Source organism: Accipiter gentilis, chromosome 31, assembly GCF_929443795.1.
Source record: "Accipiter gentilis chromosome 31, bAccGen1.1, whole genome shotgun sequence".
Lineage (NCBI taxonomy): Eukaryota > Metazoa > Chordata > Aves > Accipitriformes > Accipitridae > Astur > Astur gentilis.
Window position 1 is genome coordinate 8,068,142 of NC_064910.1, and position 16,836 is coordinate 8,084,977.

The 16,836-nt window shown below is 44.0% G+C and overlaps 3 protein-coding genes across 9 annotated transcripts; 1 reads left to right on the plus strand and 2 right to left on the minus strand.

The window, feature by feature from the left end:
• Nucleotides 1-3,213: 3,213 nt before the first annotated feature.
• MRPL30 (mitochondrial ribosomal protein L30) lies at nucleotides 3,214-6,967 on the minus strand. 2 transcript variants are annotated; one of them, XM_049834463.1, is made up of 5 exons: nucleotides 6,838-6,967; nucleotides 6,330-6,410; nucleotides 4,570-4,716; nucleotides 3,644-3,717; nucleotides 3,214-3,554 (listed from the first exon to the last, which is right to left on the minus strand). In XM_049834463.1, exons 1-5 carry the CDS (start codon nucleotides 6,886-6,888, stop codon nucleotides 3,422-3,424), a joined length of 486 nt encoding a protein of 161 aa, XP_049690420.1. In that variant the 5' UTR covers nucleotides 6,889-6,967; the 3' UTR covers nucleotides 3,214-3,421. The 2 variants fall into 2 exon arrangements, with proteins under 2 accessions (XP_049690420.1, XP_049690421.1); XM_049834464.1 differs by having other exon boundaries at nucleotides 6,842-6,895.
• Nucleotides 6,968-6,988: 21 nt separating this feature from the next.
• On the plus strand, nucleotides 6,989-14,646 carry MITD1 (microtubule interacting and trafficking domain containing 1). Of its 5 annotated transcripts, none has more exons than XM_049834453.1 (7): nucleotides 6,989-7,213; nucleotides 7,547-7,648; nucleotides 7,757-7,893; nucleotides 7,976-8,062; nucleotides 9,379-9,494; nucleotides 9,826-9,886; nucleotides 13,008-14,581. In XM_049834453.1, the coding sequence occupies exons 1-7, from the start codon at nucleotides 7,060-7,062 to the stop codon at nucleotides 13,338-13,340; spliced, it is 990 nt and encodes a 329-aa protein (XP_049690410.1). In that variant the 5' UTR covers nucleotides 6,989-7,059; the 3' UTR covers nucleotides 13,341-14,581. The 5 variants fall into 5 exon arrangements, with proteins under 5 accessions (XP_049690410.1, XP_049690408.1, XP_049690409.1 ...); XM_049834451.1 differs by lacking the exon at nucleotides 9,826-9,886 and having other exon boundaries at nucleotides 6,990-7,213; nucleotides 13,008-13,116; nucleotides 14,453-14,646; XM_049834452.1 differs by lacking the exon at nucleotides 9,826-9,886 and having other exon boundaries at nucleotides 6,990-7,213; nucleotides 13,008-13,116; nucleotides 13,449-14,581.
• Nucleotides 14,647-14,669: 23 nt separating this feature from the next.
• On the minus strand, nucleotides 14,670-16,536 carry LIPT1 (lipoyltransferase 1). Of its 2 annotated transcripts, none has more exons than XM_049834447.1 (2): nucleotides 16,380-16,536; nucleotides 14,670-16,135 (listed from the first exon to the last, which is right to left on the minus strand). In XM_049834447.1, exon 2 carries the CDS (start codon nucleotides 15,874-15,876, stop codon nucleotides 14,755-14,757), a length of 1,122 nt encoding a protein of 373 aa, XP_049690404.1. In that variant the 5' UTR covers nucleotides 15,877-16,135; nucleotides 16,380-16,536; the 3' UTR covers nucleotides 14,670-14,754. The 2 variants fall into 2 exon arrangements, with proteins under 2 accessions (XP_049690404.1, XP_049690403.1); XM_049834446.1 differs by having other exon boundaries at nucleotides 16,239-16,536.
• Between the last annotated feature and the right edge of the window lie 300 nt (nucleotides 16,537-16,836).

Sequence of the window (16,836 nt, forward strand, 5' to 3'; positions counted from 1 at the left end):
TCATGTTTTCAAAGTGGCATGTAGTTTGTAAAATCTGATGCAAGTTCATGCACAATAAGCAGATCCTTTTAATCAATCACATAGTAAAGCTTTTGGGGAACCTTAGCTTCAGAGTTGTTGGGTCCATTCAGCCATTTCAAGACACACAGGAGAAAAGCAAATAGTTTAAAGTCGTTTAAAAGAACCCTCAAGTGTTATCACTAGGGGCTAAAGGAGAAATAACAAAGAGCACAGGGGGGTTGGTTGGTTGTTTTAAATATGGTGCAATTTTTATAGCTAGTATTTTGTACCTGTGATTAAATATATCCTGATGCTATTATTAGAATTGTATTGAACTACTCACACGACAGTATTAATTACCAAATCTGAAACAGTAAGTGAACCTGCAAGAGAACAATAGCACAGAAATAAATTTATTTATTCTTAAAACCGTAGATTTCCACATTGCTACCACGTATTGCACCAAAGATTTGTTTGAATACACTTTAAATGCAGTTAAGGGTACCCTGGGCTGTATGACCAGAAGCACAGCTTGACCGAGGGAAGGGATTACACGCCTCTACTAAGCACTTGTTAGACCACATCTAGAGTAGTGTCGTTTTGGGCCCCCTGAATAAGGAAAGGCCAGTTAAGTAGAGCAGAGAGCCACCAAGGTGGCTTGCCCCATGAGAAGGGACAGCTTCAGGTGGACCTAACAGCAGCCTCACAGTACCTACCCTGTGAGGGATAACTGAGGAGATGGAGCCAGGCTGGCTCCTCCTGGTAGTGCAAGGTGGGAAGAGAAGTGACAACAGGCATAAACTGAAAGAGGAGAGGTTGAGACGGGATACAAGACTGTATTCTACATATAACCGTTCCCCGTGAGGACAGCCCGGCAGCAGAGCAGGCTGCCCTGTCCCTGTCCTCAGAGGTTTTCAAGACCCAGCTGGACAAAGTCCTGAGCGACCTGGTCTGACCTCAGCGCTGGCCTTGCATTGAGCAGGAGGTTGGACTAGGGACTTGTAAGGTACCTTCCAACCTGAATTTTGCTATCATCTTAAGGCAGCCTGTTTGTTCCCTGGCAGCGTCTCTTACCTGTGCTTCATGAAGATTTACATGAAGCATTTACAATGCTGCATTAATGAAAGTATGTGGACACATACTGTGTTTGTGCACCCTGTTGGTTCAGGTCTTAGACCTGAGAGGAAATCTTTAGAGAACGTATGCCTACACAGACAAGGTTTAGGATAGCGGATTGACTGTATGACAGTTGTGACCTTGGAGGAAATACAATTTCAGAAACATCCAAACTTACACATGTATTAAAGATTTTAAGAAAATACAATTTCCTTTTTCATTAAAACTGCCAGCTTTTCAATTAAAGACAGCTGTAAACAGCTCTTGTAGCTAAATCTTACCAAGAAATAACATATACTATCTAAAGCATTTTCCATTCTCTATATTTGGGGAATAGTTGTTAGCTCTGCTCTAACTTAGGTAGTTTATCACACACTTTTAAGTTGTGCACAGTACCAAGCAAGCTTGTTCATTAACACATTCTTTCCAGTTTACACTGCAGTACTTTCGAAGGTTGTAGCATCTGTATAGTGTAATGAATAGAAGATCCATATTCACATACATACTGTCTATGACAGAACCGGCAGCACTCCCTGTGTTTGAGATTCACCAGGCTGTAGTGCTGTGGACACAAATCCTGAATGTGCTTGGTAAGGCTGAGCGATCTTGCCTATGGTGCTCCAGGCCACCAGTCCTGGTACTAGTCTTGTATTGGCTATCCCTCAGCAACAAGACCCACTTGCCTAATTTTCTGGGCCCTAGTAGTTGTGCCATCCTTTTAAGCATGCCCTATATATAGCTTGGATGCATTATACGCATCCTTCAAAGGGGCTGAAATTTCAGCTTGTCCTGAGTACCTCCCTGTGGGAACATGATCAACACCACAGAGAGACTGCAGTTAAACTCACTGCAGTGCAAGATGCTATGCAGATACTGGAAGGAAGGAGGGAGGGAAGAACAGCAACATTCATTTATCTGCTTCACTTTTTCCTTACTATTCTATATACTTCAGATTGACACCAGTATTTTCTGTGTCCTTCCCACTACAGCCTGCAGCTTGTTGAGAAAATTGAGTTTTTTCAGCCCAATTTTGCGTTTCTGCCTTCAGCCTGTCCAAAGCAACCATTACACTCTTCAGTGCCAGTACCACAGCCTATCCTTCTTTTTCCTCTGCACACAGTGCTTCCAGCTTTTATGTCTCTCTACTGTTATCTCTATTCCTTTGAACTCCTACTGGTGTTTACTCTTCTCTGCAAGCATGCAGAAAGGATAAACACTCATTTTCAGCGACTGTATCCCTCTGATCATCTCACAACATAGAGTCATTAACTCCTCTACAGCGTGTCTAGTGTAGGAGAGGCTCACACTGTGGTAAACTATGGTATTTATGCTCACGGGAATGAAAACTACTTTATCATTTGATACAGCAGCAGCTCCCTAACTTTGGCCACAATTCTTAAAACTGTAAATAAAAATATGCACACAGTGCTATTCAAGATCTTTCAGTAAAAGGTATTATTTTATAAACTTGCAGCCCGTAATTACTAACTTCCATTAAAGAGGTATGCTTCCGGATATCCAGATTTCTAAAGTTTGCAATTTTAGAACAGGAAACGCATCAACTTTCACACAGACTGCAGACTCTTAGGCTATTACTATTAAACATAGTAGTGTTTAAACATGATTTAGGATCAAGAAATACGTATGAAGCAAGATAGCATGTTTCCTGAAAAACAAACTGTACAACCTACCAAGATGTGAATCACTCCTTCTGTTATTCCCAAATGGAGAGTTCAGGTACTTTTTAAGCTACAGAGGCAGCCAGACTGTTGGCTAAGGAACAAGCGTGAGATCTGGATGACCAAGGTAAGTCACCCAAATGCCTGCCTCAATCAAACGACACTCTTGGTGGATAGCCAGTCAATTCTCCTGTAACTGGTAAACAGAGAGCTTTTCAATTCCAGTTCCTTCCTTTGCGCAGTGAAGGTGACATCATGCACCACCATTGTAAACCTTTACTGTTAGCTGGGAAACGTCCTCACCATCATTAGTTAGATCTAGTCCACTTACTTCTCTGCTTATCTGACTTTTATAAAGTTTTCCAATAGCTAGCCATAAACTGCAGTAATGTAGCCACAAAATTAAAACACAAGGACAGAAAGCCTATCATTCATTTAATATTTCAGGCAAACATTACAAACACTGAATTTTATATTTGTTCACATGTAATCCTTCTTTAAGCATCAGTGTCACCTCCGTCACTCACACCAGACACAGTAAGAAGTAAGCTTACATTTCATAGACAAACTCCTAACTTGGGAGTTAAATTATTTATTTTATAAAATATAAATCCAATCAGCACACCTTATGACTTAATTTCTTTCTGCTTCACAGGTTTCAGATGCCGTTTAATGACAAGCTCTCCGTTGCTTGTAAGAAAGGTGTCCGACATTTCCTCTTCTGTTGGCAACCCATAAGGTAGTTTCAGTGGCTGTATTCTACAGGCAAAAGAGTTTGCTTAGTGAAGTCCTATGACTAGAAGAGAGTTACATTAAGTATTCCAAATTAAAAAAAAAAGTTGACAAACCTTATCAGGTGTTTAACAACTTTCAGCTTGGAATTCACAGAAGGGATATTTTTGTGCAGTCTTGGCTGATGCGCCTATATAAAGGATAGAATAGGTTTTACAAATGCATTGCCAAACCCCAAATCTCTGTTCACTGAACTTTTCACACTATCAGTAAAACTACAAACCATATTTGCAAATATAAGATTTAGAGAAAAATTATGCATCAAGAACATACATAAAAATACAAAATCAAAACTTGATCAAACTCTTGATTCCAGTAAAATGACAAATCCAGATTTATTCCCATTATATTATCAGTATATTCATATATCTTCCAACTATTAAAAATACTGTAAGTGTAAATACAGTAGTTTAGGACTAAGACTGCTTGCTTCAGTTAGATATTAAATTGAGCAAACAAACATTGTTTCTCTGTAATATAACACTGACTAGAGAAGTTTTTGCACAACGTGCAATTGGCCTGAAAAATTTGGATACACACATCTTTGACACAAACTCTTAAGAGTCTGTTTGAAAATTTATCATCCGATTTGGAAGCATTTTCAATAATAAATGAGTCTTATTTGCCTACCTGCAATATCTGAATAATATGACCCATAGTGAAAATTGAACTCAATGAATTTACAAATCTATTTTTATTATTTTAGCAGAATTCTCAAGGTAAGGTTCTCCTCAGGCAGGCACAGAAATACCATACAGTGATATTCTGAATTCCCACTAAATGGGCATTTGACATTAATGTTCTTCTCACCTCTTAACTGCATCATCGATTTCTCAATTACATTTATTTTATAGCAGCTGTAAAGCAATCTGAGTTCTGTGACTGCAAAACTGAGGTCCTTAAAAAAACCCAGCACCTTAATTCTACCCTATGTTTACACATTTCTGATGTACACAATAAGTATGAAGAACAACAATCATACCTTATTCAGTCCAAGATCTTTTATTATCTTCTTTTCCCAATACGGGCGACCAACTACACTTTTTATTCTAGTAATAACATGGATTTTGTGGGGCTGCTCAGGGTCACCTCCATACTTTTCATGATCTCCAGGCTGCGGCTGAAATACCTAGAATAAAACGTTCACAAAAACAGAGGTTTTTTTCCTAAATATCTGAATTATTATAGTTAACAAAATAACTCTCTAAAACCTATTTCAACCTTGTTAAAAATTCTTACATGTTTAGCTGCCTTTCTTTTCAGAAGGTCAAAGCACCAACAAGCAACCTCAAATTTAGCTTTTATAAGATTAAGTCAAACATACTTTTATAAACGTTTACACTCTTGAGTTTGGCTGCACAACTGCATAGAAATACATGGACAACACTATGCCAGCACAGCACTTAATTCACATGCACCTCATTGAAGAACCTCTACTTAGCCTCTGAACGGTAAGTTTTTCCAAAGGCTTTAAGAATGATTTTAAGGAAGAGAGTCAACTAATACTAGATGGTATCTTGCAAAAATATAAGCTAAAAATGTAAATGTAAAAATGTACAATGTAAGTCAAAATTCCAATCTCTTTGGTTTTAGTTATGTATTGAATAGACTATTTTAGTTGGAAGGGACCTACAACAATCATCTAGTCCAACTGCCTGACCAATTCAGGGCTGACCAAAAATTAAAGCAGGTTAAGGGCACTGTCCAAATGCCTCTTAAACACTGACAGGGTTGGGACATTGACTCCAGTGTTTGACCACCCTCTCAGTAAAGAAATGCTTCCTAATGTCCAGTCTGAATCTCCCCTGGCACAGCTTTGACCCATTCCCACGCGTCCTATCACTGAATCCCAGGGGGAAGGGATCAGCACCGCCCTCTCCATGTCCCCTCCTCAGGAAGCTGTAGAGAGCAGTGAGGTTGCCCCTCAGCCACCTTTTCTCTAAACTAGACAAGCCGAAAGTCCTCAGCCGCTCCTCATAGGACATGCCTTCCAGCCCTTTCACCAGCTTTGTTACCTTCCTCTGGATGCGTTCAAGGACCTTCACATCCCTCTTAAATTCTGAAGCCCAGAACTGCACACAGTACTCCAGGTGAGGCTGCACCAACGCTGAATACAGGGGGATAATGCCCTCTTTTGACCAGCTCGTTATGCTGTGTTTGATGCACCCCAGGGTGCAGGTTTCCCTCTTGGCTGCCAGGGCACACTGCTGGCTCACAGTGAGCCTGCTGCCGACCAGCACCCCCAGATCCCTTTCCGCAGGGCTGGTCTCCAGCCACTCCTCTCCCAATTTATACTTGTGCCTGGCGTTACTCTGTCCCAGGTGCAAAATCTAGCATTTGTTCTTGTTAAATTTCATGCCATTGATGATTGCCCAGTGCTCCAGTCTGGCCCTCTGCAAGGCCTCTTGTCCCTCGAGAAAGTCGACAGCACCTCCCAGTTTGGTATTGTCAGCAAACTTGCTAATGTTGCATCCAACTCCTGCATCCAGATCACTGATAAAGATATTGAACAGAACTGGCCCTAGAATTGAACCCTGAGGAACACCGCTGGTGACCGGTTGCCAGCCAGATGTAGCCCCATTCACTACAACCCTCTGAGCCCTGCCGTTCAGCCAGTTCTTCACCCAGCGCACCATAAACCTGCTTATCCCACAGTCTCTAGAAAGCCGTCATACCACAGACAGCACAGAATTAAGCAGGTTAATACCTATTTTTCACTTTCTCAACTACTGAAGCACATACCGAGTCTGGAATTCTCGACCTGGTGAAGAGACAACGAGCCCACAATGTGGACGCCATTCCCTCCATCCTCTTCCCCAGCATCTGCAAAGAGATCAGGACATAACTCGTCGGGACTTTCCTCGCAGCTCTTCAGACTTGCGAACGGGTTACGCGGCCACTCACGCTCAGGCCGGGTGAGCCCATATCCCGCGTTTATCACGTCTCTCGGCGGTTGAAGCACAGACTGTGCTGACACCGGGCGCCCGCGGGCTCCTCGGCCTTCCCAACGGCCGCGCTCTCCTCTCAGGGGAAGCGCCGACCGGGCGAGGGGGCGAAGCTGGCAGCGGGGTGAAGCCAGCCCCAACCCCCGCTTCTCCAGCCCCCCCCCCCCCCGCCGGGCGCCGCCATAGCCGCTCCCCACCGCCCCTCATCGCTTCACGGGGGAGGCCCCCCCCGCCGCCGCAGGCGGAACGCCTGACAGCCAAATGCCGCGTCGCGCCCGAACCGAACCCCCAACCCGGGCCACCACCTGCCAAGCGGCCGCCTGCCTCAATCCGCCTCGGCCTGCTGCGGCCGCCATCTCCGGTGCGCAGCCTCCCGGCCGGGCACCAACACCACGGCCCTTCAGTTCCGCGCCGGCGGAAGGACACCGGTGAGACACAGCTCCCCCCCACCCTTCGGTTTCTATTCCCCTAGCGACGGGTGAGGCGGCGCGCATGCGCAGCTTCCCCCCGGCCCGGCCGCGGCCCCCATGTCGCGGGCGGGGGGCGATGGCACCGTCGCGTTGGAGCGGGCCGGGGCGGAGACGGTGAAGCGGGCGGTGGAGCTGGACCTGGCGTCTCGGTTCCAAGAGTCGTTGGTGTGCTACCAGGAGGGCATCGACCTCCTGCTGCAGGTGGTGAAAGGTACCGGGCGGTGGGCGAGGGGCGGTCTGGCAGCCGTTTGCTACAGCCGTTGAGGCGGTTGGTCGTTAAACACCCCCCGTCCCGTTGTCCCCCCCCCGTTCCCCTGCGGCCCTGTCGGAGGCCGCCAGCCGCGGGTGGCTCTGAGGAGAGACGAGCCGTGCTTGCCGCCGAGGGCCCGCTCCCGTCCCCCGCCGCTTCCCGGGGAGGGAGAGGAGAGCCGGGGGTCTCTCCCTGACCGGGAGAGCGGGGGCCAGGCAGAGCTCAGCTCCCCGTCCTACCCCCCCCCCCCCCCCCGCCTCGAGGAGAACTGGCCTGCGTGCTTTTGATTCACAGCCACGAAAGATGAGGCAAAAAAGCACCGTTACCGGCAGAAAATATCCGAGTACATGACCAGAGCCGAAGACATTAAAAAACACATTGAAAAAGAGAAACAAGGTACAGAGCTGCGATGTACCCCTTCGTGTTTAAATACCCGTTGTTACGTGAACGTTTTGTGGGCGAGGTAGTTGACGTGGGAATTACGCCGCGATCTTTTCTTTTCAGATGGCAAATACCATAAGCAAATCAGGATAGAGGAAAACGCAACAGGTTTTGGCTACGAAAAGCTTTTCCAAGAGTATCTTAGTGAGATTGTTTCTGAAGTTTGGGTGGAGGACCCGTACATTAGGCATGTTCATCAGGCAAGTAGATATTCGGTGTAACTGATGCAGATGTAACTACTAAAAAAAAATTAAATTACTAAATTAAATAAAACTTTTACAGTTGTATAACTTTCTGCGATTCTGTGAGCTGCTAGTTAAGGGGCCATGCAAGGTGAAAACAATCCACCTCCTCACTTCCTATGATGAAGTAAGTGTCTACTTTTTGGTTTCTGTTTTCTTGTAGTCAGGTGATACTGTTGTCCGAAAAGTGGATTCGTTAGCCGGTGTGCAACGAGCCAGTTATCACACACACAGGAGAGACATTATTTATTTCATATTTGCACAAAGGTGGGTGCTAGGTGGTAATTCCACAAAGGTAGCACGCCCTGCAGTTAAACAAGCAAGCAATTTATACAGTTTTAGATTCACCCACTTAGTTTCCAAAGTCTTTCCCCAAAATCATTATTGGTAGTCACTTACTTGCCACCATTTCTATTGGGCTAAGGTTTTCTCCACTTCAAATTAGAAGTACAGTGTTCTACACTGCATGTTCAAGGAGTGTGGGGAGGTAAGCTTTTTAGGTCTTGAATTGAGTCAGTGGTCATGATCTCCTCCTGCCGCCTTTACTTTTCCCCTAGTTCATGCTGCTTTGGCAATCATTGGGTGCCTTCTGGAGCAGGATGTTTCCTTTTTATCAGTCTTTAGTTGCTTCTTCAAGGGTATACTGGCTGGCAAAGCCTGCATCGTTTATACAAAGTAACCAGACCTACTTAGTGAAACTATGGAGTGAGTAATGGTCCTCCTTAAAGGACAGTGCATGGTGTTTAACCCTAAATTGAGCAGTACCACCACAGTTAGGCTGTAACTCAAACATATGACCACATGCGAATATATATATATGCGCACACATATTTATTTTTAAATACAGATTTATTCTTAATCGTACTTGTTAGACTGAGGCTCTGACACCTTCAGCAGAAAACACAAAGAGCAAAATAAATATATGATTGTTGAACATAAGTAACTTCATAAATTCAAGCTTTCCTGATAATACGTTCTTGGTAAGCAGGATCTTAAATGGAAAAGATATTTTTGTGAAAACTTTGTTGTGGAAAATATCATCAAAACCAAAACATCTGTTAAGATACCTTTTTTCCTCTCTTCAAACAGCTGTATATAGTTGTCATTTTAGAGGCTTTGATGAGCTAAAACCTCTCAAACTATCACTGCATGTATTTTGCCTCAAATAGTAATTGCATGTATTTTGCCTCAAATGGTAACACATATCTAGTTTCAAGGGGCTGAGAGTGACATCCTCGTCCACGTTCCTTAGCAAGTACCTGTAATCTATCTGCTTTTTATCCTGTCTTTGAAACTGCAAATCCACATTCATCCAAGTGACTTTCTTTGGGTTTAAGTTTTTACTAAAAAACTTTTGTTGGTGAGTTTAGGAAGAAGTGACCAAAAGTAGAATATATGTTTAAAAAACCCCCAAACCTTCCACATTATTTTTACTTTTAACAGGGCAATGGGAGGAGTCAGCAGATAAGTGGCTTGGAAGAAATACAACAGTCACTGAGGAATTATGGAGTAACACTGAATATTGCATTTTCATCTTCAATACATGATCGAGAAATTAGGTGGGTGATTTAAAAAATTAGTAAATGCCAGTTATTTGAAGTCAAACTACGTAACCCTAACTTTTGAGACAATTTCTAATTACAGCTATGGTTAACAAAGTTGAAGGCAGTGGCCCTCGCTCGGTAAAATCAGCCCTCTGTAGTTTCATGTGTTCTAACTGAACATAATAGTAGCTGTCTCTTTATACAGAACAGTGTCTTCCCTGGTTCATACAGGTATTGGTGACACTAGGAAATATTGAAACAAGAAGGTTGTGCGTCATGTAGGTATAAGGTTTTTTTTTTTATTCAACATATTCTTGGTTTTCACATGTGTGAATTTTTAAAACAGATTCAACAATGGATGGATGATTAAGATTGGAAGGGGTCTTGATTATTTTAAGAAACCACAGGTAAGAATGCTTTGATCTCTTTAACTTACACTGTAGAAGAGCTCGTTCTATGTTCATCATGTCAATTCTGTTAATTTCTGCAGGGTCGTTTCAGCATTGGATACTGTGACTTTGACTTGCGACCTTGTCATGAAACAACAGTGGACGTCTTTCATACTAAGCATACAAAGAAAATGTGATCAGATATGACTGCTTTTAATGAGTTTTTTTATAAGCATCAAAATGTAAGACCAGAAGATGCTGCTCGAGTGCAGCTGTCCACCCGCGGAAGCAACTCTTCTAAGTACTTCGTCCAGCACAGCTTTTATAATCTATAGGTTTAAGAATATTTGAGACTTTTCAGGCTGAGAAAACACAACTGTACAATTCCTCCACTGTACTTCTCCCATAATCTTAATTAACACAATCCATGTCTAAATTTGATCTTGATTTCATAACAGACCCTCAGTACTGTCTCTCAAAGGTCTCTTTACTGTCATTTCTTTTTTTACTATTGATTTTGTCTTGAGCAAATTTTTTTTCTTTCTGTCTTCAATTGACCACCTCACAAACATTTGAAGCTGGACTGCCACATGTCCTCTTTTACAAGCAGCCTTATTTATTTCCTTTAATTTCTGTATTCTAGTCATGAGTACTGTTCTGCTGTGTTTTAGTCAATCCCATAATACCTGATTTCACAGACTTTACTGGTAACCCCAAATCTAGCATTCTGTTCTCCAAGCTCCTTGCGTACAAATATTGTAGTGTTCAGTATGCAAACATTTTAGGGTCATCTTATGTGTCTCTGCATGATGGATTTGGGGTTGGAAAGGATGCAAACAGCTGTATTCTTTTCCCTGTCACTCCTATATGGTCTTTTATTCCGTGATGTATGGTCATATACCTGACTAGGTGTGGACACGTATGATCCTTTCCCGATCTTTTTCCCTGACTTGCAAGTTTAATGTCCTTCCAGCTAGTCATGCCAGTTGGAACTGCAGCAAGCTGTTTCCCTGCTACTAAGATAGTTCCCTAAAAAAATAATAATTGATTTTTAAATTCCAGAAGTTGGATACTCTGAAACTTTCTTGTTGTTAAGGATTCCAAGGAATATGCTAGTCTACTATGCTAGTAGGAAAAGTCAGTCTTTTCTTGTCTTCCCTTCATCCTCTGCAAAGTGGAAGGTATCGCCTGAACTGCTGCTGCTTTTTCTCCTAATACAAGAGTTCTTGATTCTTGTCAGCAAGAATCTGGCATAGTCCTACATTCTGACATGAAGAACAGGCAGTGGCCTCTTGTGGGTCCCATCAAAATGTTTTCAGCCTCAAGACTGATAGGTGCCTTACGCTTTCTGCACCTTGTGATACAATATGCCTCCATATTCTAGTAGCACATTCATTGCTAGAACTTTTTCTCTCTCCTACGTTTCTTTTTCCTGATGGCTGGTGTATTCCATTATCCTTTTTTTATTATTTGCTTTATTTTTCTTTCACCTTCTGTCATCTAATGCTGCTATTCTTTTAGTCTTGCTTCTAACACAACAAATCTACTCCACAGCTATCAAGAAGAAACAGAGCTGGTCTTTGCCTTGTTCTCTGGGTCACAATTTGCCAGTGGTCTGCCTTTATGCTTTTGCATAATAATGTCTCAGCTTTTCAGTGTCACATCAGCAAAAAGAATAACATACGTGCCACACAAGCTGTACGCTATCAGTTGATCCCCCCAAACATTCCGTAGATGCTCCCTGGCTTGCTGCTGTGATACTAGGTTTCTGGTCACTGTCATCAGTTTTATTCAGTTGTGTATACTACTTGCCTGTTTTTAATGGGAATAAAGAGGTTTTTTATTATTTGTAGTTTTAGTCATCTGTTTGAATTTTTCTCTGCACTGCATAGGGTAATCCAAGGAAGCTGGGTAATGCCTTACAGATCAGCCATTTTTGGGAGAAAGTTCACTGTAAATACAGTAAGTTTCCCAAATGTGAAGCTTTGTATCTTTTCATCTACTCCAGCAATTTCAAACATACAGGGGCAAAATAAAAAGCCACCTTAAATATTTTAGATCAACTTTAAATTTTAGTACTTAACTGGAAATCAAAGGAAAAATCTTTATGCTTTCTGCATCTTGTAATACAATATGTCTCTCTGTTCTAGCAGTAAGCCCCTCTGATGTCATCCTCTACAAATACCACAAGAGGCAAGCATGGTCTTCCCTCTCTTGCCCATTTGTTGCTAGAACTTTTTCTTTGTTTTCTAATTAGACTATAATTCACTAGCTAAGACTGCAGCTATCCTTGCAGACCCCATGGATATGCAATATCTGCACAGATGTACAACTAAGCCTTTAGTGACATACCAGTTGGAGCTGCACTGCTGTTGTTACCTATAAGATCTTTATCTCTGAATTGCTCCTTTCACTGTCAGTAGGAACACCGTGTACAAAGAGGAATGGGTGTCAATGAATGGGAAAAAAAAAATTATCAGAGCACTCTAAGAGTACAGTTCCACAGTCATTTTACTGACTCCAGGCCATGTTCTTCTGTGCTGCCATTCACACTTACGTAGTCAGGTCATCACCAGGATTGTACAGCCAGGACCGTCCCTCCTGGCATCATCTGTGGAGATGAGCTTAAGCCACCTTCCCCGCTGGAGTCAGCTGAGTGCCGTTCAGGACTGGATTCAGCCCCGTTCGCTGCTCTCCTTAGCTAAAGGTGGGTTGCTTCTGCCATGTAATTTCCTCCAACAGAGTGCTGGTCAACCAGCCATCTTTTAAAGGTGACAGTGTGGAAGTAACATAGTAAGGCATCATAGTCCTTTGCAGGGCTCACTTGCTAAGAAATATTTGCAGGTAAGGGTCTCATCTGGTTGGCACAATTTAATTAACAAAGGAGGGAAGCATTCATAAAAGGATCTACTGCCTAGGGCTTCCTAATCTGTCTAGAGACTCCTTACCTGAAGAATTTCAATTGCTGCTTATTTGACAGTTTGGTGAAGAATGAATTGTATAACCTAGCAGTATACAAACTCTGTAACTGCGTTGCTTGGGCAGAGTTCCTATCAGCAGAGGCTGTCTCTGCAGTTCTGTGTTCTCTCCTATAGTAATAAACTGCTGCTGTTCTGACCTGATCAAAATTGCATTCCAGTTATTCTGCGACAGAACTTGGTGCCATGGCTTGGATTCGCATGTCCTGTTTCTCTTGGGAGGACCACAGACTGATCCCTGCCAAAATGTCCTTGGTGCCACTCAGAAAGGTAAGGGACCTTTTGAAATCCCTACTAGAGCTTCAGCCAAGGCTTGTCTGTCTGGACAAGGACACTGGAATCAAAATATCCTTACAGACCTGATCGTAAGTCTTTTAAGTCTGGCAGGATTCAGTTGCTCTAACTTTCCACCCGACTCTTCATGCTGCAGCCTCAGGAATGTGTTTAGGACAGCCCCAAGGACATTAACATCACTGCTTCTTTACTTTCCGTAGGCCAGACTGGTCCTTATTTATCTTGCCCTATTAACAGCAATATTGTTTCTTGCCTAATTGATACTGGTGTTTCTCGATCCACTTTATCTTCCTCCAATTTTCCTGCAGTTCCCTTATCCTCAGAAGGAATAAAAGCTGTTGGTATTTCAGAACAATCCGTGTGTCATCCAGTAACAAGCCCTTTGTAACTATCTGCCTCATTTCTGGATACCATGCTTTCCTACCACCCCAGTTTACCTTCTGGGAAAAGACTCTGACATCAGTTGGGTTGTACTACATTTTGTGCCCTGAATGGAATCTACCCTGATGTAGTCACACCTCAACAGGGTGAATTTACGGCTTTTTTGCTTGATGAATCTCCCACTTCAAATTTAACTAACTCTATTTGAAGGCAGTTTGGTGAAGAAAGAGTTGTGGAACATAAAGGTATGTAAACTCTGTAACTGCCTTATTTGGGTAGAGTTCCTATCAGCGGAGTCTGTCACTGCTGCGCTGGGTTCTCTCCTACAGCTATAGCAATAAACTGCTTCTGTTCTGACCTGATCAAAATCGCATTCTGCTTGTTTGGCAACAATAGTGAAATATATCTTGAGCCTTTCTTTCATAATGTTACTTTATATGGAGCTCTTATTTTTATTTAACATGAAAACTGTCATTTTCAGTTTGCTATTGCCTTTTATTAGCAAATTTTCTCCTAGGTGGTGACATAAGCAACCTGTTTCTCCTAGATCTGTATTTGCAAGTGTATTTCCTAATGTAGAAGTATTCCCACTTTTAGCCTAGATACCAGTACCTATGGCCACAGTGACACCCAGCTTTGTGCCAGGCAGTGCAGGTACAAAGGAGGCACATATGGCCCAGTTAGCCTCTCCTGCCCTCAACACATAACCCCCCACACTGAACTTCCTAATCCTTCCCCCACTTCTGCACATGCATGGACAAAAGCCCTAATCCAAGGTAGAACTGCTGGACTGGTTCACTACACATGGTCTTTGAGCTACTATCCACAAGGAGTGGGATGCAGGCTGGGGGATCCAGTGCAGCAGCACAGGGGCAGTTTTCCATCTACCCTATCCCATCTGTGTCAGCCATTTGTACCTTCTCTGCTACAGAGCCAGTTTGGGATGCCGCCACCATTTTCCCTGGTTTAAGCAGCGACGCTGTCTGTCAGCATGGAGTGATACAGGGCTGCAGTCTATCGCAGTGGCTTACATCCTACAGTTTGGGAACCGCAGGTGCAGGCAGCGTGAAATCTAATTGCTAGTAGGTAATATTAAGCAAAAGCACAAGATTAAACAGTTTTAATGACTAATAAGAGAAGAATTCAGCTTGTAGAAATTAATGTTTTAATGTTGTTTTCAATAAATTAAATAAAAAAGGAGCAGCAGTTTAACTTACATTTTCAAAATGCAAGTCACATTAACATTACCATATTCTCACATAGCAGGCTCCACCTGTTGTGCAACTCATCATCTTGTGGACACACTCTTAGTAATGTTGTCGCTAGCATAGTGGTTTCATTTGGGCAAAACTTACTGCCAACAAGGCTCTTCACCAGTTCACTGCATAGTGCTGGTGGCAGCCACTGCTCTGGCAGATCAATGTTGCAGACTTCAATCCTTCCATGCTTTACATCCATATCTACTTTAACATCAAGAACAGAGTCTTTATAGACCATGTTAAAACAAGTGCTAATGCTGAACTTCGGTGTCTTTCCATACACCCATTCCCAGGTTTGTAGTTCCTTAGTTTTATTATTAATTCCAGGAAGCACAGTCTCATCAGCTGGATTTATTAAGGTGATGTGATGATCTATATGGTGTTGTGTAGCATATTCTTCAGCAATGGCATCCAGGAGCACCTCACAAGTTAAACTAGGATCCTCTTCAAAGAGATTTTTCACTGAGGCAGGCACACTAGGAGTGGCATTGCTTTTTAGCCCTTTATAAGGACTTTTTAGCACAGAAGATAAAACAAACTTGTCTGTGTTACAGAGTAAGGTACAGTGGTGATAAGCAGTTGTCCTTCCCAGCTTTGCAGCAGTACCTGAGATTTTGTATTGCCCATCTAGCAAGATGTCGTATCTGTCAGTGACATGTACATCTAACTGGGGGCGCAAGGCTTTCAGTGCCTTCACAACTAGTTTCAGGTTTTCCATGCGTTCATATTTTTTTCTGGTTGTAAAGAAAGTCAAATTGATATTGCCTAAGTCATGGTAAACTGTCCCTCCTCCACTTCTTCTCCTGGCTAGTTTTATACTTTTTTGCCTCAAGAGCCTGAGGTTGCATTCCTGCCAGGGGTTCTGATGTCTCCCTATTACCACAGCTGGGGAATTTCTCCAAAGGAAAAGGACCTGTCGGTTCTCTAAATTCACGTGGTCATGGATCCAGTCTTCCACAGCTAGATTTTGGTAAACATCATTAGAAATAGACTGGATAATGAGGCTTCCACTAGTTGTGCTTCTGAAGCCAGCTTTTGGAGTCCTGAGGATGCAGGATAGCTGAAGGCAGTTCTTCAGTGATGACTGCAGTACCATGTTTTTGATGACTGGACAGCAGATGGAAGGAACGCTTGATCTGGTAAAGCTGAACGTGGCACGTCCGCAACCTGCTGTTGTGACAGAAATGAAACACTAGTGGCAGTGACGATGCAGTCACGCTCTTCCCAAAGCAGCCACGCTCCTGAACTGATGTGGGTTAGGAGGCACGCTTCTCCTCCTGAAGCCAGTGATGCCGTTCAGCTCAACGTAACAGCTGGGGCTGTCACGAGTAGCATCTCCTCGCGTCCCCTGGTGCCTAAAAGACCAAAGGAAGAAATGAAATTAAACTGCGCATCTTCCCCTCACTCAGTACAGTCCTGCTGATGCAATTTTACATTGTGGATTTGGCTAAACTTAACCTGAGCGGTCCATTTTATTAGTCTTTTTTTCATCGGTCTGATAAGAAAAAAACCCGGCGCGGCAAGCTGACGACCTTGCTGGGTCAGTGCCGATCCAGCCAGGCGCAGGCCTTGCTGCCGTGGAGCCGGCGAGCGCCCTACCGAGAGGCGAGTCGAGGCGAGCCCCGCGGACTGACCGGCGCCGGTACCGCCCGCTACCGTCCCGCCGCCATTTCCTTCCCGGCTCAGGTCTTCCCTCCGCCACGGCGGCCTCCCCTCACCGCGGGGCCGCCAGCCCCGTGCACCCGCCCGCCCAACGGCCGCTGACGGCGGGACGGGGCCGCCTCTCCGGAGCGCCTTCCGCTTCCTGAGGTCAGGGCTGCGGGAGCCGGGCGCCGGGGGGGGGGCTGCCCCGCGGTACGGGGGAGCCGGTGCGAAGCCGTGAAGGAGAAGGAGAAGGGGGCGGGAGATCCAGCGCCCCGCTGATAGCGGAGGGGGGCGGGCGGGCTCTTGGTGCCCGGGTGAGAGCTGAGGGGAGCGGGCGGGTGCCGCTCCTCAGGTGGGGCAGTTGAGAAGGAGCGAGAACGATCTAGCCTGGCGAAACAAAGAAGAAACCTTC

Coding starts and splice junctions, on each gene's coding strand:
- LIPT1 (XM_049834447.1), bottom strand. CDS start 15,876: ATGGTACTGCAGTCATCACTGAAGAACTGCCTTCAGCTATCCTGCATC.
- MITD1 (XM_049834453.1), top strand. CDS start 7,060: ATGTCGCGGGCGGGGGGCGATGGCACCGTCGCGTTGGAGCGGGCCGGG. Junction 8,063..9,378: donor TCCTCACTTCCTATGATGAA/GTAAGTGTCTAC, acceptor TACTTTTAACAG/GGCAATGGGAGGAGTCAGCA. Junction 9,887..13,007: donor ATTATTTTAAGAAACCACAG/GTAAGAATGCTT, acceptor ATTGCATTCCAG/TTATTCTGCGACAGAACTTG.
- MRPL30 (XM_049834463.1), bottom strand. CDS start 6,888: ATGGCGGCCGCAGCAGGCCGAGGCGGATTGAGGCAGGCGGCCGCTTGG. Junction 6,411..6,837: donor GGCAGGCGGCCGCTTGGCAG/GTGGTGGCCCGG, acceptor ATCTCTTTGCAG/ATGCTGGGGAAGAGGATGGA. Junction 3,555..3,643: donor GTTGTTAAACACCTGATAAG/GTTTGTCAACTT, acceptor TTTTGCCTGTAG/AATACAGCCACTGAAACTAC.